Source organism: Amblyomma maculatum, chromosome 10 (genome assembly GCF_055883805.1).
Source record: "Amblyomma maculatum isolate TAMU_Amacu chromosome 10, ASM5588380v1, whole genome shotgun sequence".
Taxonomy (NCBI): Eukaryota; Metazoa; Arthropoda; class Arachnida; order Ixodida; family Ixodidae; genus Amblyomma; species Amblyomma maculatum.
The window spans coordinates 32780350-32802916 of NC_139353.1; the positions used below are offsets into that span (position 1 = coordinate 32780350).

The 22567-nt window shown below is 43.6% G+C and overlaps 1 protein-coding gene across 2 annotated transcripts in view; it reads left to right on the forward strand.

Annotated features, from left to right (window-relative positions):
- Nucleotides 1-22567, forward strand: part of LOC146176104 (regulator of G-protein signaling 7-like) — a 71991-nt gene that overhangs the window by 25203 nt on the left and 24221 nt on the right. For both annotated transcript variants that reach the window (XM_084582442.1, XM_084582443.1), the window contains exons 3-14: nucleotides 8783-8833; nucleotides 10049-10155; nucleotides 11521-11572; nucleotides 12036-12177; nucleotides 12786-12867; nucleotides 14617-14691; nucleotides 15371-15460; nucleotides 17298-17359; nucleotides 18497-18610; nucleotides 19801-19926; nucleotides 20510-20584; nucleotides 21698-21809. In XM_084582442.1, the coding sequence (XP_084438568.1) occupies nucleotides 8783-8833; nucleotides 10049-10155; nucleotides 11521-11572; nucleotides 12036-12177; nucleotides 12786-12867; nucleotides 14617-14691; nucleotides 15371-15460; nucleotides 17298-17359; nucleotides 18497-18610; nucleotides 19801-19926; nucleotides 20510-20584; nucleotides 21698-21809 (1088 nt within the window). The remainder of the gene's footprint in view (nucleotides 1-8782; nucleotides 8834-10048; nucleotides 10156-11520; nucleotides 11573-12035; nucleotides 12178-12785; nucleotides 12868-14616; nucleotides 14692-15370; nucleotides 15461-17297; nucleotides 17360-18496; nucleotides 18611-19800; nucleotides 19927-20509; nucleotides 20585-21697; nucleotides 21810-22567) is intronic.

Below are 22567 nucleotides of genomic sequence, written 5' to 3' on the forward strand. Positions count from 1 at the left end.
CCTCCATCGAAAAGCCGGAATTCGATCCCACATTCTTGGTTCATAGTGGAGCGCCCTGTCCGCTGAGCCACCGCGGTGGTGCTGCATGAAAAATCAAAATGAGTGACAAACTAATCGTAGGGGCATATTTTAATTACATTCTTTTCTTCCGTGCGGTTTCATGGGCGAACGACAGCTGTGACGTCACAAGGCGTTCAATATATCAGTTTTTTCACTCGCTCTCACCTTGGCTTTTGGTTGAATAAGCAAAATTGAGTGTCGAAACAGTTATTGCACTCTAATTTGTGTTTGATTTGGGGGATATAAAACCTACCTGTGACGTCACAACCATCATTCGGCCGTCGGATGGACGGAAGGAATGGAATAGTTCGTAGAGTGGAACGACAGAGTGGTCGGCCGGGGTTATGGTTCTATTGGTCTCTCTGTTCGGCTCGTGGCGGAAACTATTTCCACCGACGAAGACATTCAGGTCTTCGCTAGGACTGCCACTGCGAAAAGTCTTAGCTATAGATTGATTCTGCAGGTCGTCGCCTTCATTATATATGATCAGCCCGCGGTTACGTCAGGACGAAGGCTCTCTCATTCATCTAGCTGTACCTATCGCGACGGCCTGATCTTCGCAAAATATCACCACATCTGGTTGTACAGAGTGATGCGGAAAACTTAAAGCGCTGATATTCGCTGGTGAATATTTCACGCTCTTGGCGTTTATCTTACTATCTTATCTCTTACTATCTCTTCCTCTCTCCGCTCCTTTCCTTCTGCCGACGAGCCTTTTTCACGTTGTGCCCCTTGAATTACGTTCCTGGCACGATGTACAGTCGAGCGCGATTTGAAGGTTATCGCGCGAGCGTCGACCAGCCTTGCACTCCAGGCACCTGGCGGCCGGGTTTGGAACAGGAAAAATCATGATTTCGCACTCTTCTCTCCCTCGTTCGCTGTTCCATGCAACAACCATCACCCCCGCCACATACTCACAGCCCTTTCTCTCTATTCTAAGCTTTCCATTTGTTGCGATAAAGTGTCCAATTTCAGATAATACCGAAGAATACGTCGTGCTCACAACGATAACTGCCTGTTCGTAGAACCAAGCAAAAAAAAAAAAAAATGAAAGTGATGTCCCAGCAGGGAGTGACGGCTACTAAAGGAACAGCAAAAAGAGTGAGGGAAGCTGGCTTGATACCTCCCTCGCCTCGGCAGAGAATTCTGGGCCATGGCGCTGTTCATGTACCCGGTCGACGCTCGCGCGATAACCTTCAAATCGCGCTCGACTGTACCGTGGTTCGTCTTGGGTGCCTCTAATACGTACATGTAACCGGGCAAAACTGAATAATCAAAATTATGCTTTAATTGTTCAGCTGTTGGAATGTCAGCGTAGGGAAAATAATAGAAGGGAGACGGACGTGGGGAGAGACGTGGTGTAGGAAATTGAATGAATGAAGCCTTTATTTGAAGGAAGGGATGGCTCTCGGCCGCTGTTTGGGTAAATAGGGAGTTAGGAGGGTGAGAGTGTAGCTTTGTCTTCACGATTCTTCAAGCTGTTGCTCCTTGCTTGCCATGCTGCCGATCTTCGCGCTGTAAGTCGAACTCTCTCACACTACTAGAAGCAGGCCACTCTCAATGCCGCATGGTGCAATGGAATGTTGTATTGCGGTGCTTGATAGAACCTGATCTGCTAGGGTGGGCATGTCGTCGTGTGGAATATGCGTAATTTTGTTTCTTCCTCGTGAAAATGATGCACCTTGCCGTATACGATGTTTTAGGTCTGCTGTACACTGTTCCTGACAATGGGTGCATATGTTATGTTTGAGTGTTTCGTGTCTTCCGAGAAACCACTTGTCAATTATTTGCGGTGTGTCAGCTGCATTTACTATTACTTGTTGATAAATATTTGTTGTGGTCGAGTGAGCCCCTTCGTGTTGTCGAACACCGGCGTTGGTGTTGCTTCATATAACCTAAGCTTGCTGTCGTGTTTTATTTTGGTGCGTACATAGTGCATCATCGCTCTGCCAGGGGAGCCTTTAGTGAGCATTGCTTGGTAAGGATTTAAGTCTGTCGGGTTAGGCATGGAGTTGGGGTGTGGGGCATTGTACCTTTCAGCATAAAAATAATAAAATGTGATCAAAAGAAGGCATCCTGCCATGAATTGTCAATTGAGATGCATCAAAGTGGTTGCTAGAAAATAGAGCCGATATACAGTGACCGGCAAAAAGCTGAAGGGGGACCTCTCGCAGTGGCCCCCCAAAGGAGGCCTTCCAACCAATGGTGTCGACCGTTTCTCATAACGTCACGGGGAATCGCCTAGCATCACTTAATCGGTCCAATTCATACATGGTAGGACCTCCTTTGAGGGGTATTTGCCGCTGCATTCTTAGGGCGCTCGACTGCCGAGGACGTGGGTTCGATCCCCACCGTGTTTCGGTGGAGCAGGATTAACATATCCGCAGATCAACAGAACTTCCAACAATGCTTTCGCCTTCCAATTCTAAAAAAAGTTCCGATTATCGATCCCCTTATTTTTTTGTTCTCTGGTACTTTCTGGCAATGTTGACTTTTTTTTTTTTTTTTTTTTTTTTTTATCGGCAGTTAGCGAGACACTTATCGCCAAGGAAGTCGTACTGCAGAAAGAAAAAAAAAAAAAAAAAAAAAACGTCTTCCCGCTAGTCACATCAAACTCGTTGCGTTCTTACAGCGGTCACAAAAAACGATGTCGACGCACGCGTATATAGTTTACTTGGTAAATCCCCGCCGCTGTGACTCAGTGGTTAGGGCGTTGGCCTGCTGAACCCAAGGACTGGGGATCAAATCTTGGCCGCGGCGGCCTTGATGTGCGGTCAGCGCGCGTTAAAGAACCCCAGGTGGTCGAAACTATTCCGTAGCCCTCCACTGCGGCGTCTCTGATAGCCCGAATGGCTTTGGTAGGAAGCTAAATCAGCCGCTGCGACACCTGTATTCAGTCCTTTGTGTCTTTTCTTGCTAACTAGTTTCATATTTAATGAGACTGCAGTCTCACTATGAATAGAACGTGGCACGTTGTCGATACAGGCCAGTTTTTATTTGTCCTTGTTTCCCGTAAATTGCGAAGCGAAACATTACGTCGAGCCTCCGCGCCTATCGCTTTGTGTAACATGCGGAGAGGCTTCTTTCACGGAAGCGGAGCGTTATTATCTTTTTTTTTTCGCTTTTTATAAGCTCTTGTACTTTCTTTTTCTGGGTGCCGCGCTCGATCTCTCTGGAATACAGTCGACTAGGCGGGATTAAAGTCGATCAACTCGCCGTGTTGCCGTGCACACATATTGTCCACATTGACAATATAATCGTACTCTTATTGTGACCCAGCTGCAGCCATGGCTCGAGGCGGGGCATGCCAGGGGTTTCGAGATCCCCAGCGTTGCGCGGAAATCGTTGTGACCCGACTCCATTATGGATAATATACGTCGCGGTCGGACTCAAATTTAGCTGCGGGCCGAGACGCGGTGCACGCGGGACGTTCGATTCGGTGGCGCAAGTGCTTTTTTTCCCCTGTCACCGCTGTAGAGTTGTACCTATAGCTCTACGCTTCAAGGCCGTTCCATCTAACTGGACGACCATCGAACAGCGCGCGCTCCTTTGGACAGCTAAAACTCGTGTTTTTCGACACATAATCCTTTTTTAGAGCTTTAAATTTTCTCGTCGCGCGTCCCCCCCCCCCCCCTACTTTTTTATTATAGAATAATTATTAACATTCATTTACGACGACGCAGTGTATTGCCATACCCACGGTAATTAATTAATTATTCAGTTTCTTCTCTCGTCGCTTTCCTTCGCTTCAACTCTAAGTTGAACATCGAGTGAGTGAGCCACCGTTACATCACTGCTGCATTTTTTCCATGCCTGACCCGACTATCCACGCTTAGCTGCTGAAACCTGAGCACCACGAAGAAATAGAGAGATTTAGCTTACCGTGATCCGCGATCCGCCACCGTGACCCTCAACCGCGCGTGGGCGGGGCGCACAAGCTGATTGGTCCCGACGCTGCAGGTCTATGTGCCGACATCAAGTATGTGGCGCCATCTATCGACGTCAAGGGGATCTAGGCATGCGCAGTGGAACGCGCGGGGGCGGATAACGGTAAGCTAAATCTCTCTAATGAAATGAAATGAATATTTGGAGGTTGCTTTTGGGAAAGGAAGGTGAATTTAGAGTGGACACATACACTTAAGTAGGTCTAGGTCACACCGCCTTAAATTCCGCGATTTTAAAAGAAATTATGTTTAAGTGGCTTTTGGGGAAATGATGCGCAGCACGTGTCTGTATTCACTCAAGGTCATTCGGACTTAGCGATACGAAACCCGAAGTTGCACCTGTAGGTTACGCTCTAAAAATTTCGCGTGATTTGCTTTCCACTAAATCTTCTGCTGAGTGCATTTCGTTGAGACGAAGTGACATGGCTGTAGCGCGCACTATGCAAGGCCAATGCTGCAATTCTTTTGCATGCTTACTGCGCTGCGGTCTCCAAACTTTTCTTTGCTTCTTATGCCTTATAATGGTGCGCGATTTCGACATCTGTAAACGTAGACGACCGTGTAAGATTTTCCGTTGCCTTGTAATTCGTAGTTGAATTTCTTCTATATAGTTTCGGTTTCAGCTGTTGAACGTCAGTAGGCATTTTAACTGGACAGGCTGTCGTGAGATATTAAAATAGTACAATTGCATCAATTTTAGCGCATTTTTCGTACGCCTCAAGTGTCTAGAAACCAAACGCAAATTATGACGTCATATATATATACTGGGTGTTACAGTTGAATTTAGCCAAGGGCCAAAAAATTAGCTATTTGAGACAGGCAAGGGAAACTGGTTGCACACAGCTTCCAACCGTCTTGGACATCAGATCCAATTTGTCGCAGTTAAGCTAAATATACTATAAGTCACTCATATTGACTTCAGACAACAAATGCGACTGATAAAGTTGGAGAGCACCCTGAGAAGCTCCCATAGCTCACGTTGTATCTTTTTCTTTTTTTCTGATCTCGAAACCTTGTGAAATGCAAAAAAAAAAAATCGCATTCGCGCGCCAGAATTTTGTTGCTCGCTCTCTAACGTGGTTTTTGAGATAGGAAACGATCTGTGGCTGTGGCTCTATGTCTCCGTTCCAGAGGCCGGCCGATATGATTGCGATAGTTTCTTCGTCGGCGTCAGCCAGTCGATCGGCGCACATGACGGTTAATGCGGCGAGCTCGCTGCAACCACGCACCGCCACATTTATCCTACCGCGCTGTACGAGGCCATCGAGTCACGGCCGCCGCTGATTTCGTTTATTCAAATGATCTTGGGAGCAGAACAGTCGTGACACGTGAAACCGCTAGTCACGTGCTTTTTTTGCTTTTCGGGGGCTTTATATTTGGAGCTGCTCGGAAAGAGAGAGAAACTTTATCACAAATAACAGAGTGGGGCCTTCTGAATGGGCTCTCCAATTGTGCAAACCCCTATTGTCAAAAGTCCGTACTCAATTATTAGGGAAATGAACTTAATCACCTACCTAATTAATTGCAGAACAAAAAAAAATGCTGGTGATGACGTTACTTCCTAATGCAAAATTTGAGCGCAGCTCATCAGCTGTTTCACCTTTTCGATATATTGAGGCAGAAATTTCTAGCGATCGCATGTATGTACCGTAGGATGAGGGTTTATTAGAGGTACTGGGCGATCTAGAATGCCGTCAGGGATAGTCAACGTAAGCGTAGGTCCAGAGCACACACCGATAGCGATGTCACTGGCGACAGCGCACAAAAGCTACTTCGTCTTCGAATGAACATCTTCCTCTTTACAGTACAATTTCAGACAACTTTTTAGAGCGCAGCTCTTTGGCGCCCGTTCCTGGGTTTCGCGTCGTCGTCGGCGTCGACCGCGTCGGCCTCGTAACCAGCTCCGCCCCCCTTTCATCCCCCCCATTTCGTGCCGGCGTTTCGGCAACCGGAGCCTCGCAGTAAGAGGGGGGGTACACTCAGCGGCGAACGATGGGGGCAGGAGCGCGCGCAGCAACCAGAGAACACGAGGAAAGGGGAGAGGGGGAGGATCGCGGGAGGCAGCGCTAGCAGCGACTGACTGATGCCGGCAACGTGACTGCGTAGAACACCGTCGCCGTCATGCAGAAAGAGGACCCCCCTCTTCCTGCGTGGCGGCGAGGGTGCTCTCCGGTTGCCGAAACACCGGCTCGCTATCAGCGGATCATGGTGCTTGCATCCCGTTCTCACTCGCTGGCGGCGTCAGTCAGTCGCTGCTATCTGTTCGTCGCGCAACGTTCCTTTGGGCCCACACGCTGCTTCCCGCAACCTCCCGATAACTCAATTGCTCTCTTCATTTCTCCGACCACAAAGCTTCTTTCATGACAGCCAAGAACTGTTAGTGGAGTGTTTCTTGAAGGAATACGTGTGAAAAATAAAAAAAAAAGTTGTCTGTAATTGTACAAACGTGTCTTGCTCGAAATCTTTGCCTCAATATATCTAAAAGGTGAAACAGCTGATGAGCTGCGCTCACATTTTGCATTAGGAAGTAACATAATCGTGGGTAATTTTTTTATTTCTCACACATATTCCTTCAAGAAACACTCCACTAACAGTCCTTGGCTGTCATGAAGGAAGCTTTGTGGTCGTAGAAATGAAGAGAGCAATTAAGTTATCGAGAGGAGGCAGGGGGAGGGGAGAAGGCACGCGCGTTGCCCCGGCTGCGGAGCTGGTTACGAGGCACAACGCCGACGGCGACGCGAAATGTAGGAACGGGCGCCAAAGAGCTGCGATCTAAAATATTTGCCTTCGCTGCGCAAGATGTGCTGGCAGCTGTATTACAGTGATCATGTGCGGCCGCCATTTTCTTGGAGTTGCCACCGCCGAGAATGTGCTGTGGTTGCTGTGGTCATGTCGTTTTCGTCACGAGGTAACCGAACACCTGACTGCTTTTGCTTCACGATGAAGGAGCGTGCCTACTGTTACAGTTACAATAATTAATTTGATGGTCTGCCACCGGGTTTTCGCGAGTGACGATGGAAGCATCAGCGTCATCCTGCGCGGAGGTATAGGGCCACACGTGGGCATCAACCCGCGTGTACTGGCTTGTGTCGTCTTCAGATGTGTCGTCATTATCTCTCTGGCTCGAGTCCTCTGATTGGTGGAAACATCGGAGCCGGATGCCGCTAACCACTTCCGGTTCCGGCGTTTCCACGAATCAGAACAGGCGCGAGAGGACACTTTTCGTGCGGATCGGCTATTTCGATTGCCCCGCAACTTCGCTCATTGGCACAGAGAAGCGAGGAAATGGGCAGCCGGCGAAAACCGCATTTACTGGCTGAATATTTACGCCATAGAATAGGATCAGTCGGTCGAAAAGGCAGTGGCAGAGCGAAAAATTTTCTACTTGTTGGAACTGGGTTTTCGAACTGCTGGCGATCCACAGCTGAAAACAGGCTTTTGTGTCGCCGCGGCAGAAATCGCTTGCATGTGAAACAATAGCGACGGCATGCGGCCAACGCGCCACTCTCTATCAAGACCGGACGTCGATCGTTGATCGTCATGATCGTATGACGCCTTCGCGTTCTAAGCATGTTCTAAGCCTGAAAGGGGCTTTCGCAGTGCAAAAATGTGCGTATGCGGATACCTGTCTGCTGAATTTAAATAGCAGTCCCACGTCCGGTTTATTTAGCATTGTCTCAAAAACTCTACTGGACTAGCTTTCTTCTCGGTCTGCAAAATGCCTGTTGCATTGAGGGATTAGGCATGGAGGTAAAAAAAAAAAAAACTATGGCGAGACCGTGACGTCACGCGGCCAACTTTATGAAGCCAAGTACCGAGTGCCGAGGTACAGCCACTGTAGCCGAGGAAGCGTTTCGCGACGTCGTCGGCGTCAGCCTCGTAACCAGCTCCGCCCCCCTCTTCCTCCATGGCGGCGACCGTTATCCGGCGTGTTCTCGATTGCTGCGCGTGCTCCTGCCACCGCCGTTCGCCGCTGCGGACGCCGCGCCGATTCGCACATGTGCGTGCGCGCAGCGGTAGTAGATATCACCGCACGCTATCATATGGTCTAATCACGTGGGGCCCTTTTCTTTTGTATTACTAGGCTTCAAGGGTATTGCCGCGCGCTCCCTCCTTAGTTTTTTTTTCCTCCATGGTATGCACTATCACAGTAGTGTTTAGGATGTTGATGTTGCTGCTGTTTGCTGCTGTTTGCTTTCCCACATTTCCAGCTGTGCCTTCATTGATAAAACGGTATCCAAATACTCCAAGGCTACTGTACACATGACTAGGGTGGAAAATTCCAGGGCTTATTTTTCACTAAAAAAATATTTCTAAGCCCCACTGTATAAATGCTGAGAAATTCATGAGGGCTGCTGGTAGTGAAATATCGAACTACTGGAATTCTCATGTTTCTTTGTGTACTGTTAGCTGTAGTGAGCACCGAATGCGGTCAGCTGTCACTCCACCAAAATAAAGAAATTGCTTGTTTCCATTATCTGTCAAATGTCTACTGTCTTGGCATGTGCAGTTGCAAAAGTTACTGAACTCATAAGATCTAAGAACTTTTGCAAAATTGATACCCTTTGTGTATTAGCAAGTTGGTTCAATATATATATATATATATATATATATTGCTTCAATAGCTGAGATGACTTTCATAAGGATACTTGCACTTTGCCCTAGCCCATGTGGAAATCTCAGAGTTTATAAAAAAATTAGTGTGGCTAAATATGAACTAAAAAAAACTGTTAAGATTGCAGACCATAAATTTTGAAAATATATTCTTCCACTTGCAGGAGCTGACTTAATTGCATGGATGATGAAGAATCTTGACGTTGACGACCAAAGTAAGTTAGACATTCTTGCTTCCCACCGAATATCCTAACTGGCCAAATTGGTTTAAGCAATTGAAGCTCCCATTTGTTATGTCAGAATAAACTGAGAGCTTGTTCCTTAAACCAGTTTGACCAGTTAGGATCTTCAGTTGATCAAATTCTTTCCTTTGTCACATTGTGGGTCTCGCAAGCTGTATTTGTTGTTGCTAGTTTGTGGCTTCCGTGGCTGTAGTTTCTTTGCATGGTGCTGGTGCAGTTCGCATATTGAGTGGTACACGCCACAACATCTGCATTTATGGCTCTGCACTGTTCTAGGGAAGATTTCATGCTTCTATCAGGTGTCCTGTTATGTTTGATTGCACATATATTTATGCTTTGGTTATTTATATATTTAAATATATTGCTGTCTTGTTTGTTACCTTTATTAGAGATACAGTCTTAAACTTATTAGTCAGCAGTGTACTCACAGAACCATTGATTTTAAATTCAACAGCCCGTGGGAAAAAAAAAAAAAATTCCTGTCACCTTATTTTTTTTTGCATTCACTTTGTAATATCTGACAACAATATTACTGTAATGATGATTGCAACATTAGACTTGCAAAATGGGGTCTTGCTGAGATTTATCCAAGACATAATCACAGTAAATGCACTTTCATAGGCACAATGTAGAAGTATGTTAACAATTGTTGATACCTTCACCCCTAAACCGAATAAGGAATTAGCATTCTATTTTTTCTTCTATTTTCCAGAAGAGAGGAAAGCTTTGACATGTACTGTACATCAGCAAGGTGTGACCTTGCTCTCTTGAAAGAGATTGTCATACCATTCAGGATATTTTTAATAGTTGATCCAGGATAATAAGAGGTGCATTACTTATAATACTTGACACTTAACACCTAATGCTGTGCTTTTGTTCTTGTGGAGCATACATATTTGGTTATGCATCATGAGGCCAGTTTTCCGTTCATTGATGTGCAGAAACACAGACACGCACCCGCCTTCGTTGTTATGTAGTACATGTGCTAATCTTGGTGTGCGAATGCCATCAATTGAACTGCAAACACTCATGATTCACGTAGTTGTTCTGGGTGTTTTCAAGCACTAGCTGTTTGTGTCACGAAAAGAAAATGTGCAAAAAGCCAAAAACAAATTTGTGTCCTTGGAGAATGAGTTGATTGACTAATTGATTGATTGATTGATTGATTGATTTATTTATTTATTGCAGCTGAGGCTCTGCACCTGGCGCACCTGATGGCCTCGCATGGCTACTTCTTCCCCATTGATGACCACGTGCTCACTGTCAAAGCAGATGGCACCTTCTATCGCTTCCAAGTGAGTGGTCTCACATTTATGCCCAGTCTTTTCATGCGTGCAGTTTGCGAGATGATTGATTCTCTTTGTCAGCCCTGAACAGTGGAGAAGAAAACGGTCATATGCACATTAAACGGGTTTGATCAGAATTCGGGGAGTTCTGACCTTTTAGGGCTGCCCAAATGCTTCTTGCCAGAAACATTTGCAGTTTCATACATATAAGTTAAACTGTGCTAAATTTTGGAGGATGCATTCTTTGCTTAGCATACTTTGTGCTGTTGCAACATGGGGCAGTGCATGGTTCTTTGTATGTGCACATGAGGAAATCGTTTGCTGGAGTGTATATATTGCAGTCATATGATTCACGTGATAGGTGCCCTGCTTGGGATAGAAAAATGCTGTTGCAACCAATTGCTCTTGCTTACCCAAAGATAATGCTTTTATTTTGGAAGCCATTACTTCCCTTGGCACACTTTGCATGGTTGGTGTGCATGGCTTTTTGAATGAAACAGGAGCCACTCATTTAAGCTGCTGGTTAATTGCTTAACTAGGACTGTACATAGAGATCCATGTGGTTGAGTGTGAAATAACCAAGATGTGGAACGAGTTTAGATAGGTAGGCTCCTGGAACAGTTGCCTCTAATAAATGTTGCTTTTTTATTTGTTATTGTAAAGCCAGCATGTAAGCTTTAAGAAAAAGAGCCTGTATGCAAACTCCTCCATGCTGACCATGCATAGCCAGTTTGGAATCCATATACGCCTCAATTGGCGACAGTAGAGCACCACATCAGAGGCAAGGTGCCTCATGTATCTTTCTCCAGCGTGAATATTTGTACAGACGGGAGCAAACTTTTCTAAAGCACTCGATGGGTGTTCACCAGAGCAAGTAAAGTGAAATAAATAATGCATCTGCCTTTGTACGGGCAAAACATTCGTTTCTGGCCACTTCACTTGTCTTGCTTTGCTCCACCTGAGTGCAAGTATTACATCTGAAACTCTACTTTATTACTTTTTTCCTGAATGCATCACTACTTGAACCCTCAGACATCTTCTCACCTGTGTTCTTCTAAATTCCAAACATTGCTAGAAATATTTTGCACTTCATATGGCACAGATGGCCTTGCCCATGCATTCTTATTGCTTAAGCTCAATGGTTTCGCAAATCTAATAATCTGTCAGCAAGGTGACCTCTGCTGTTGTGAGAGGCTAGCAGCCGTGCAGTGCTCTACAGGCTTTGACCAAAAGGAATGTGCCTACTTTTAGCAGCCCTGTTTAGTAATTACTTGCTACAGTGCCTTGGTTGTGGCTCCGAATTCCCACTCTATGTGCTGCAGAGATTGACCTGAATTTCTTCGTTAATTGTTTGCCTTTCCTGTGTTCTTACAGACGCCTTACTTCTGGCCCTCAAATTGCTGGGAACCTGAAAATACTGATTACGGTGAGCATTACCCACGACCTCCCGTCTGTCACCATGTTTGTTCTTACCCTGCCTGAAAACCATCTGCATTCCAGATTCAGTGATGCGCAGTAGAGTTAGCTTTGTGAGTGAGCCCACAAAGCTTTACACGCCGCTGTTCTGTCTTATTAAACTGAGACAGAGTTCGGAAACCACATAGGGTACTTGAAGTTATTGCAGCTACAATTTGTGCAGCTGTTGCAGTAACTGCTCAGCAAAGGAGCAGGGGCAGTTCTTCATATCAACTGCCGAGGTCCCGCAGTGATGGCACTTATGTACTATTAGCACAGTGCTTGAAGGAGTGCCTCAGCAGTCTCGCACATTGATGAGCTGATCACATTTGATCTCTGTGGCAAGGGTTATATGGCATTCTGAGTGCCTGACTGATGGCACATGTGTTTAATTCTCCCTTCTCTCTGCCTGCTCTCCGTGGTGGTGGTGGCAGCCGTGTACCTGTGCAAGCGAACAATGCAGAACAAGGCCCGCCTGGAGTTGGCTGACTACGAGGCCGAGAACCTGGCCCGGCTTCAGAAGATGTTCTCGCGCAAGTGGGAGTTCATCTTCATGCAGGCTGAGGCACAGGCTAAGTGAGTGCTCAGCCCATTTCTTTCCAAAAGTGTAACTGAGTGAGGTCACAAGCTCCCTCAGTTACGCTGTGTCCACTGAAGTCATTGCGAGATGTCATGACGCTGGTTGTCGCGTTTCCTACCTTTTGTGATAGCCTTTGTTTACTGGTGCTTTACAGCTATTGCAACACTAATTGTGAATGCACGGTGATGTGAATTGATACCCCAGTTGCGACAGCATCGTTGATGGCAAGGTGCATCACTATTGGGTGATTGACACACGATGCTTCGTTGAATGGCACATGTCCTTCTATTTCTTTGAGCCAAAAACTGTTGCGCGAAAGTTTCCTATCACCTGTAGGCTCACATTTCTGGATTTACTGTTTCTCTCAGTCAGAAAAGATTAGTTGGAGTGTTCAGAGTATGCAGAACCAATTTTGGTCCACCAGAAATCATGATGTTTGCATGGACTGTGTTCTTGAAGGCTCTGATCAGTCTACTTTGACTAGGCTGTGCTCGTGAATAATAGACCACTCATGTGTGCATAGATTTTAATTTGTTGGGGCCTCTTTTGAATCGCCGTCTGGTGTCTCTCATTTCTTGACGTTTCCTTTTTTTGTCCTCTCCAGGGTTGACAAGAAGAGGGACAAGCTAGAAAGGAAAGTTCTCGACAGCCAAGAGAGGGCTTTTTGGGATGTACATAGGCCAGTGGTAAGTGGGCACATTAAGTGCGCTGCGTTTCCTCACTCCTTTGTTCCATGGAACCAAATGAGGGTTAACACGATGATTATATTTTCTTTCTTTTTTCTTTTTGACTCTGCATTTTATTTACTTCAAATATATATGCAGAACTCATGCTTGTTTAAGCGTTTGAAAGAGTGACAACTCAATCTTAAGCACCCAGTAGAGATATATATTTTTGCAATGGGAAACAGGATATAGGATGTCTGAACTTGCAGCTTTTTTAAAATTTTGAAATGCTGTACTATATAATCTTTTTGCAGATAATTTTTGATCAGTAGACGTGCCAATTTTTACATATATGAACACTAGAAGCCATTAGCAGTCTGATTACAATTGCATGCTGGCAAGAATGATGTTCTAGAAACTAAGGTAGTCCTGGCTTTCACTTAGTAAATAAGACAGTTTTAGCATAGCCTAGCGTCCATTTGTGTTTCTACGCACAAAATTAATGCAGCACAGTGGTATATTTATAGCTCGTTGATAACAGTTTTAGTGGACTGTGGGTAAAGAATTCCAAAACATGTGACGCCACCTCTAAGCCAAAGCTCAAAGCTCGCCATCGTGTGATGTAATGGAAGCATTGCTTTTTACCAAAGGGAGCAATCGAGAGAGCACAAACTATAATAAAATGTCAACAATGAGGGGAGATAAAACACTCTGCACTGGACATCATATACAGATACTTAAGATCTTAACAAGATGTGGTCACATTGTGGGATATACTGATAATGGCATGATTTTGCCCTACGTTGGTTTCACAGGAAGAGGTCGCATCAGCTTCCTTTACATGCGATTATCTGGCAAATTAAAGTAGCAAATCCTGGTTTGTTCATTATTACAGTTCTCAAATCTTACAATATGAGCCAAGTGCTTTTCATTGCGATCATAATCCCATGACACGTCCTGGGCAGTTGTCAGTTCCTTTAAGAGCATTCATAACCTGTACCGATAAGAAGCTTGACTAGCATGCTGAGTAAAACAGCTGCAGGCGAAACTGCTTAGCTGAAATAAGCACCGTGTGCTCATGCTAATGATTAGGTTACTGCACCAGTGAACGAAGACTCCATTAAGTGCGTATGTCACAAAAAATATGAAAGCATAGAGCAGGGCACCAACATATGTATAGGCTCCTTAGTGGAGGGTTTTGAGAGGTGCGTCATGGAAGAAATTAGTCTTGAAAACTATAGGGACTTGAAATAAGCCCCTTCCTAGAAAAAAAAGAAAGTGACACTCCCCTGAGAAAAAAAGTGGTAAGGCAAAGGGTAGTGGAGAGACAGTGTAGCTTCACTCATTTAATGAGCTGAGAGATGGAGTTTGTGCGCAACCTCAAGGGCATGGCAGCTGCCAACATACAAAACATAAGGTGAAAGAACAATGTTTAGAATTAATTTTTCTTCGCTTGAAATTAGTTTATTTTTGCCTTGTGCAGCAATCTTTTTCTAACTCTCAGTCATTCCCCTTTGAAGAATTACATTTATCATGGTAGTGCACATTTTCATCCCTTTTAGAAGGCTTTGTTTACAAGCCTGATATGCCTCAAGGCTGCTATTTAATATTTGCAAGTAAACACCTACTGTGAATTTGAAGCACTGTTGTAATGCTGTGCAATGGTAGACACTGTGCGTAATTTTTCGCCATGCATATGCCGTGCCATAGTTGCTGCTGAAACTGTTTTTTCTTACCTGTACTTGTCTGTCTTTGCCTTCACCCAAACAGCCGGGCTGTGTAAATACTACAGAAATCGACATTAAGAAGGCCTGCCGTATGAACAAACCAATCAAAAGTGCAAAGGTTAGTGGCAGCATTTTTCTCAAATTTGCTTTTGTTCTCAATTTCTCCCAAACTATTGCATATCAGTTATTAGTGGATGATTACCTGCTTGTAAGTCTGGGTATATTCCATTGTTTTTAATAACTTTGTCGCTAAGCTGTGAGATTGTGTTAAATACCATGCCTGATGATGATATGTGATGAACAAAATGCGTTAATGAGTTTGTTGGCGAAATTGGTCTATTAATGTGTACCTTAGAGTTTAAGATTCATAATTAAAATTGCATTATTGCAAATCTACTGTCAGTGCATCATGCCAGGAGCACTGACATTGTGTAGAGTTCTGCACCTTGGAGTTCATTACAGGCAGCATTGATAATCCCTTGAAGAATGAAATTTATGCTCACATGATGGGATAAACGTGCTGTCATTTGCAGTTTTACTTCATAGAACTCAAGGTTTATGAAACGTAAAAACAACACCACATGTAGTATCAAACTTGTGAGTGCAAAACCGTCCTCCTACAAGCTGCTTTCTTCTACATGGTTTGATTAGTGAGTTCTTTTATGAACTCTTTTGTAGAATCAAGAAAAAATTGTTTCCTTCAAAACGTGGTGATCATTGCTGGTGGCATTTGCTGTGGGCTGCATTATGATGAAGGTATTGGGCTTGTCTCACTTATTCTCTGCATTCCACTCCAGCACTTGCAGTGTGCAGTACCTGGCGGACGCATCAGTCCCAGCGTCTCTGAAGGCGAGATTAACACGCCACTAGACGTTCTCAAGAAAGAGGCAAGTTCCCTCATTGCATCCTGAACTGTGAAATCTAGTTCCTCTTCTTTCTCATTGGCCGGCAGAAATTGCCATATTTCTACTGAAGAAAGTTGCTACTTTTCATGTTTGATGTTGTAAGAAATCAGACAATCTTTACGATGAATAATTTACACTTTTTTACCTAGCCCAATTTGATCCATAGAAACTCAGTCCTATGGGCCATCCTTTCTATGGTAGTGTTGTTTTTCTAGTAGGAGAAGAAGAAATTGAACCAAGAAGTTGCCATGTCTCCAGTAGGTCATGGCTGCTCGCTTGTGTTATAAGCTCATGTGATGAACCATAAACACTGTTATGTTGATGGAATTTGACGACAGTGTTTCTGTGGTGTTTAATGCCATGTCACTTCCCAAGTCTGGGGTAGTGCCATGTTTTTTGTAAAAGTGCTAAAACTGCAATTTCTTCAAAGTGTAGGTGATCACTGAAGCGAAATTTGCCCTGGCTATAAAACAATGTCAGTAGCTAACAAAGTGCAGTTTTCTGAATTGTGCTAAATAATAGTATCATAATAAAATTACAGGTAGGTTGGAAGTTATATGACTTACTGGGCTAATTTTTAAGCCATGGCAAGAAAACTGAGCATAGTGGAATTTGCAGACAGGGACAGTACGAAAGATGAGACACCACCGTGCTCGGACATCAAAAGCATGGTGGCTGGCATTACATATCTTTCCTGTCATCACTGTCTGCAAATTGCACTATGTTCTGCTATTTTTTGTGCTGGTAGGCTTGTGTCATTTCAGTTGGTAGGTGTAACGTTAAGAAACACGGAGCATGCCGAATGGGTCAGGGAACGAACATGAGTTAATGGCATTCTAGTAAAAATCAAGAAATGGGCATGGGTAGGTCATATAATGCAAAGGCAAGATAACCGATGGTCTCTAAATGTAAATGATTGGATTCCAAGGGAAGGCAGGCCTAGCAGAGGGTGGCAGAAAAATAGGCACTGGGCAGATGAGATTAGGAGGTTTGCGGGATCAATGGATGTTGCTGGCACAGGACTGGATTAATTAGAGAGAGAGGCGGGATATCTTTATCCTGCAATGGGTACAATCATGTTGTTAATAATGATATGATCATGTTGCCTCTTCTCTTCAGTGCATGCCGTTTTTTGCACTTATATTGTTGTCATAGAAAACCAACTAGCCAGACATGACACACTGACTGAAATTGCTTTCTTGCAAATGCTATAAAGAAACTATTGCCAGCCAAGATTTGTTCCGGCAGACTATATACCAAATGCGGTCTAGCTGCGAAAAAGCTTTCTATTTTTTATCCATAATTTGCACCTGTGGGCTGCAGACTAGAAATTAAAGTGCTTTGACTATACCACCTTAGAGCAAGTTGATTTTTTGCTGCTATAATATTTGAAAAGCTTTGATATCAAACAACTAAATTTAAAAAAAGAGTAATAAGTTTAGGCTAACAAAAGGGGGTTTTGAAACTTAGATGGTTGGCACCAGTGTTTTTCGAATGTATGCTCCCCCAGCCAGATGGGATTCTGCCATACTCTTAACTTTACTACTAATATCATAATGTTGCACATAAACCTGGTGAGTTTGCAGCAGGGCCAGGTTTAAGGCGGTTGAGGTCGAGTACCTTTGCTATTTGCCAGTGCTTCTGCTGACAGAGTGTGTTGGAAAGCAGTTTTTCCACCCCTCGTGAGCTCCACTTTGTTTTTGGTGAATCTGGGCCTCCTGCAGGCTGAGCGCTAATAGAGGATGTGATCTGAAAAAATGTAGGTGAATTACTGTCACCGCATTGATGTCACACCCCTTTTCATCTGTTATGCTTTCAGGTGGAAACGCTCAAAGGCAGGCTTGATGGTGGGAATGTCAAGATCACCGCAGCTCTTGAAACGTGAGTCTCGAGACTTTGAGATACGCCAGCCCTTATACCAAAACATTAAAAAAAATTAACAAAGACGCGACATAGAGCAAAACATTCTGCAGCGATTGACGGGAGAAAAAAAAAATTATACCTATCACACTTATGCATTTCTAACATTATGAGTACTTTACTGGGACAAAAAAGTATTTTTTCACCTCTTTAGGGGTGCTGAATCAAAGTCAATGATCTGAGTGCTCCAAGACGGTGTATGAAATCTCTCCTGTTCATGTTTTTGCCAAAAGTACTTCGGCCATATTTACAGCTCAGTTCATCAGTGTTTTAGATACAAAACAAGGGCAGTGTGTCATGGATACTTTGTCTGTCTTGGTTGTGAAACTTTGATCCATTGCTGCTTTGATTGCTTAGTATGTGTAAAGGGGTAACTGAACGCTTATCATTTGTACAAGAGTTTTGAAGAAAACTTTAACGGCACTTTAAATTGACCACGGTGTATTTTAAATGATGGTTCAGGTGCACAGCGTATGACAGGTATCTAATACTTGATTTAGCACTGGTTTAAAGGATCTCTTGGCCTCTAGGCTCTGGGCAGCTTTTAACATTATCTTTACTGGACAGTATAATTATAGCGAACTCTGGGAATCTTCAGCGCTAATTTGCATTGGCTGTCGGCAACGCTTCTTTTTTTATATACCGTCACCCAGTTTTATATATATATATATCCTCACCTTCATCGTCAGCAATTATCTCACATCCTTCAGAGCGGCTATAACTGGCATTTATTAATAATTCTCCATAATCCTTTGCGTTCACTGTAAAACCTTAGAAACCTTAGAAACAGTATTGAAACAGACAAACATACATACATAATTTTAATTTCGTTTGTTGGCCAGTATTGCTCAATTTGTGTGTGGTTGGCAGGACAGCTAGCACCGAGTGAAAGTATTGACTTTACCTGCTATAAAACTGTAGCCCTAATAACCACAGGAGATTAACGGAAGTTCACTTTACAAGCTGCTCTTGCCAAACAGGCGTACTTTGAAGATCCCTGGTGTACCGTAATATATAATGTACGATCAACAGCGCCAGTTGCAGCCAGTTTAGACATAGAGCGAGTGACAATCCTGAACTTGCTTCTCTCATTTGCAGGTACAAATCTTATTACGAAAAGCATGCAGAGTACGACAGCTTCTGCATGCCGCTCGAGCCTTCCAACCCATGGATCTCGGATAGCACTGAGTTCTGGGAAGTGGAAAAACAGACGTGAGTATCAATGAACACATCTTGCGTGCTAGGGAAAAGTGTTGGTTGTGCACCTTTTTTGCCATCAACCAACCTTAGGTGTGCTGTACACTTTTTAAAGAAAAGTTAGACAGTGTTGGAGCAACCTTTCTCAGAAGCATTTGTGTGTGATCGTGTGAGGAATGCCGTATTAATTATAATTAATATAAATTATTATGAATTGCCATGCACTGTTCTCCTATCGCACAATGAGTGGGACAAATCAGAATAGAAGGCAGGTACTTCTTCTGCGCTAGAAAAATAATCACAGGTTGAGAACACGATTTTTTAAAATATTGCTTTAAAATTAGGTTTTAATATTAATGTTTGATCATCAAAGAACCTTGTGCTACTTTTTGTCTTTTAATTCTGGGGGAGCACATATAGCTAATTCTTGACTAATTAGTCCAAAAGATGACTGAGACTTTGTTTTAATCATGCGGAATTCAGATTAAAGGGAGCCTTCTACAGCGATAGCTGTTATGGTCACATTTCCCAGTTCTGCAGTGTTGGCGTTGTTGGTGTAACGCAAAGCACAGACAAGGAACGAAGGAAGAGGGGCAGTGGCGACTTATGCTCATGCTGTTTACCCCTGTGCCCATAGAGGGCACAAGTTTTTGTATGCAGCTAACTGCACATTCACCGCTGTGATTAGGTGGTTAGCTTTTTTTTTCTTTTATTATTTTCCACTCAGATACAATATGTTATGTCAGCTGAGAGCGATGCTTTTTATGCACTCGCAATTGATCGGGCCACCCTATCGGTTCGAATAGTCCAAAATTTTAAATTAAGCAAATTTGAAATAATGATTGTGCTTTGTATAGAAGAGTGGTTTGATTGACCTTTCCTTTCCTAAATGAGGAATGTCTTTTTTTTAATCGGAAAACCACACTGGTATTTATTTCTTTACATGAGGAAAGTTCAAGAGTATAACCCCTCCCCCTCATGAACCACTTCTTCCTTGCGTTGCCCATAATTATACTACGCCCATTTTTGTATTACATTCCTCTTCTCACCCTGGCCTGCCATAATGTGGTTCTTGCTACAGGCTAGCCAGTTACTTACTGTGTTTTTGCTCTGTTACCGGTGTAATTTACTAAGGTAAGCTTACAGCTCAAGTGCCCAGCTTTATTGTTAATTTCTGACCGTTCTCCCTCGCACTGCCCCCTCAGGACCAATGTGCCACCACGTCGGGTGCGTCGTTGGAAAAACTCCCTACAGGAACTGCTGCGTGACCCGGCGGGAAGGGAACACTTCATCCAGTTTCTCGAAAAGGAGTTTAGTCTCGAGAATCTGAGGTGAGGCATGGCTCTCCATTTGCGCGAGACACTTTTGTCTTTGAGCAAACCACCCCACCAGCAGCAGGGGCCACCACAGCATGTTCTGGTTGGAGCCTCCAAATACACAAGTGGGAGCTGGAAGCTAGTGGCGTGTCCCCTTTTATTCTATCAACTCCTTTTGATTCAAAGTTTGATACGGGGGCTCAATTAGGAAAATCTCTTTTTTCTTTTCTTTTTTTTTTTGACCGGGTATCCTTTTTATATGTAAACACAAAAATATTGGAAGTGAACAGTAGCATTTTACAAACATTACAGACACACGGTACCCTCATGTGGGCTCTGTGCACTTTTATTTTCTTTTCTGAGTATTCACGAATGCCAGAATTGCCTTAATATAGTGCAGCCATGATTGTAATGCAAGGGTCACCTTTGCCAATGTAGAATAGGAAAAAAATAATTTAGTTATTAGACAGCTTTGATTCAGTTATAACATGATTGAGATATAGCTTCTGATAAATTTATTATTAGTATATCAATAATATTCAAGTAAATGCACTAAAGTCATTGTCAATGTTATTCTTGCCATCTCTGCACGTACCAGGTTCTGGGAGGCTGTGCAAGAGCTGAAACAAATACATCTGAAAGATGTCCCCATCAAAGTACAAGAGATATGGAAGTAAGTTCGACAGATTTAGTACTTGCTTTTCATTGCCTTGCACTCATCAGGCATAAAATATGTCATAAAAAGTTGTGCATGTTATGTTGAGAGTATGTGAAAGCTTTAGTGGTGCATTGCCAAGTGTGCTTATGTTGCATTATTTGGTCAACACAGTGACCACCAGCGCAGCATTGTAATTCTGTTTCGAAAAAAAATCATATTCTGATTAAACAGACTGCTGAAAACGGTTTTTACTTTTTTTCAGCTTTGAGGATGGCTTTTTGTCAATCATAATGGGGTCTAACAAAACCAGTTGCTGGGCTAATTGATTCATAATAAAGGTGACAAATTACAACGCCAAAGAGAGACCCACACTCACACAGGCAATGAACAGGACAGTGCCTGTCCTGTCCATTGTTTTCCTTTGTCTATCTTTGTGTTTGTGTCTCTTTAGTGCTGTAGAATGTTACTTTTATTAAGTTGTGATGCATTTAATTAAGCAGTGATATCCCTGTTTGTCAAGCCACTTGATAGTATACCCTGGAGACCTTAAATTTAGTATGCCTACTTGTAAAAACTTCGTACAGAGTTAGCTGTTAACCAAACAATACCCAGCACACTCTCACTTTCAAAGCGTCATGGTTGAGGCTTGTGTGAAGTGACGTCATCACATAGCAAGGCCAAGCAACTCACTGTCGTCACTGGTCACATGACAGATGGGTTAAACCCTTTTGAAGAAGCCACCTCAGCCCTATGTGTTTGAAACATATATAACCCTTGCTTTACAGCATCTGAATTAGGTGGAACTACAGCCTAAAAGGAAAACATGTACAAGGAAGGCAACAAAATGTGTTTTTGTTTGTGCGTGTTTCTCTGTTACACTGTAGTTCTACCTTTGAGATGAACCAACTAGCTCGGACCCAGATCAATTTGAATTAGCTCCGTTGATTTCTGTTTGAGTTGGCATCATTCCTAAAATGTGTTTGTTTAACTGGCTTTTTGATTGTCTAGCATAGCAGAACGGTCTGCTGAAGTCAGTGCAGTCATTTCTACGGACTGCTGCGAAACAGTTGGTGGTGATGTTGCCTATATGATGCATCCGCAATGGCATTTACTCCCATGCTCTTGCAGTGAGTACCTGGCGCCCGACGCCAACTGTCCCATCAACATCGACTCTAGAAGTTTTGAGATCACCAAGGTGAACATGCAGAATCCTGACCGGTGGACGTTCGACGAAGCTGCCGTGAGTGCTGACACTTAATTTGCCCTGGATATATCCTAATTTGCTGTGGGATTTTCCTTTTGTAAACTCACTTAAATCTTTAGTTTTTGAAAAACCAAGCACTGCAGTGAATTGCTCACTAGAGGCACGTCACTGCTGTTTTTCCATCATGCACTTTTCCACTGCATCATTGTCTATCTGCTGCATTTGAGAATGGGAGAGCTGTTGGTCTGTACAAGTCAGTGAAGATTAGATGAAGAAACGACACATTTGCTTGCTAGGTGATGCCTTGCTATTCCTTGAGATTTCTTTGCTGCTTTTTGGAAAATTTATAACGGCTTCAGTGACTGATACGGCACAATGTATGGATTCTCAAATAATTCAGAACCACTATGCCCACAGCAAGAGTAATCACATAGCTGACTCTAAAGTTATAGTAATTTTTCCTTCTGAGTTACAAATCCCAACTAAACAGTGCTGGTCCCTGTGCATCATGAGCATTTGGGCCTCATAATATGGGCTATGATGTGCCTCACTACTGAACCAAGTGCAAATTTGGACAAGAGGTGAGAGAAAGCCTCTGCCTGATGACTTATTGTAACACTACAGCGTTAAAGGCGCCATTCTCTAGCAAGTCTGACGTCTTGTAGGCAAGATTGGCATTGTGAGAGAAAAATCATTGGCATGGCTCTGGGAGGTGGCTGTTGTTGCATGACTGGCTTGGCCGGGCACTCATTGGTCTTAGGATTTTTCCTGAAGTCTCGTAACCATACGCCATG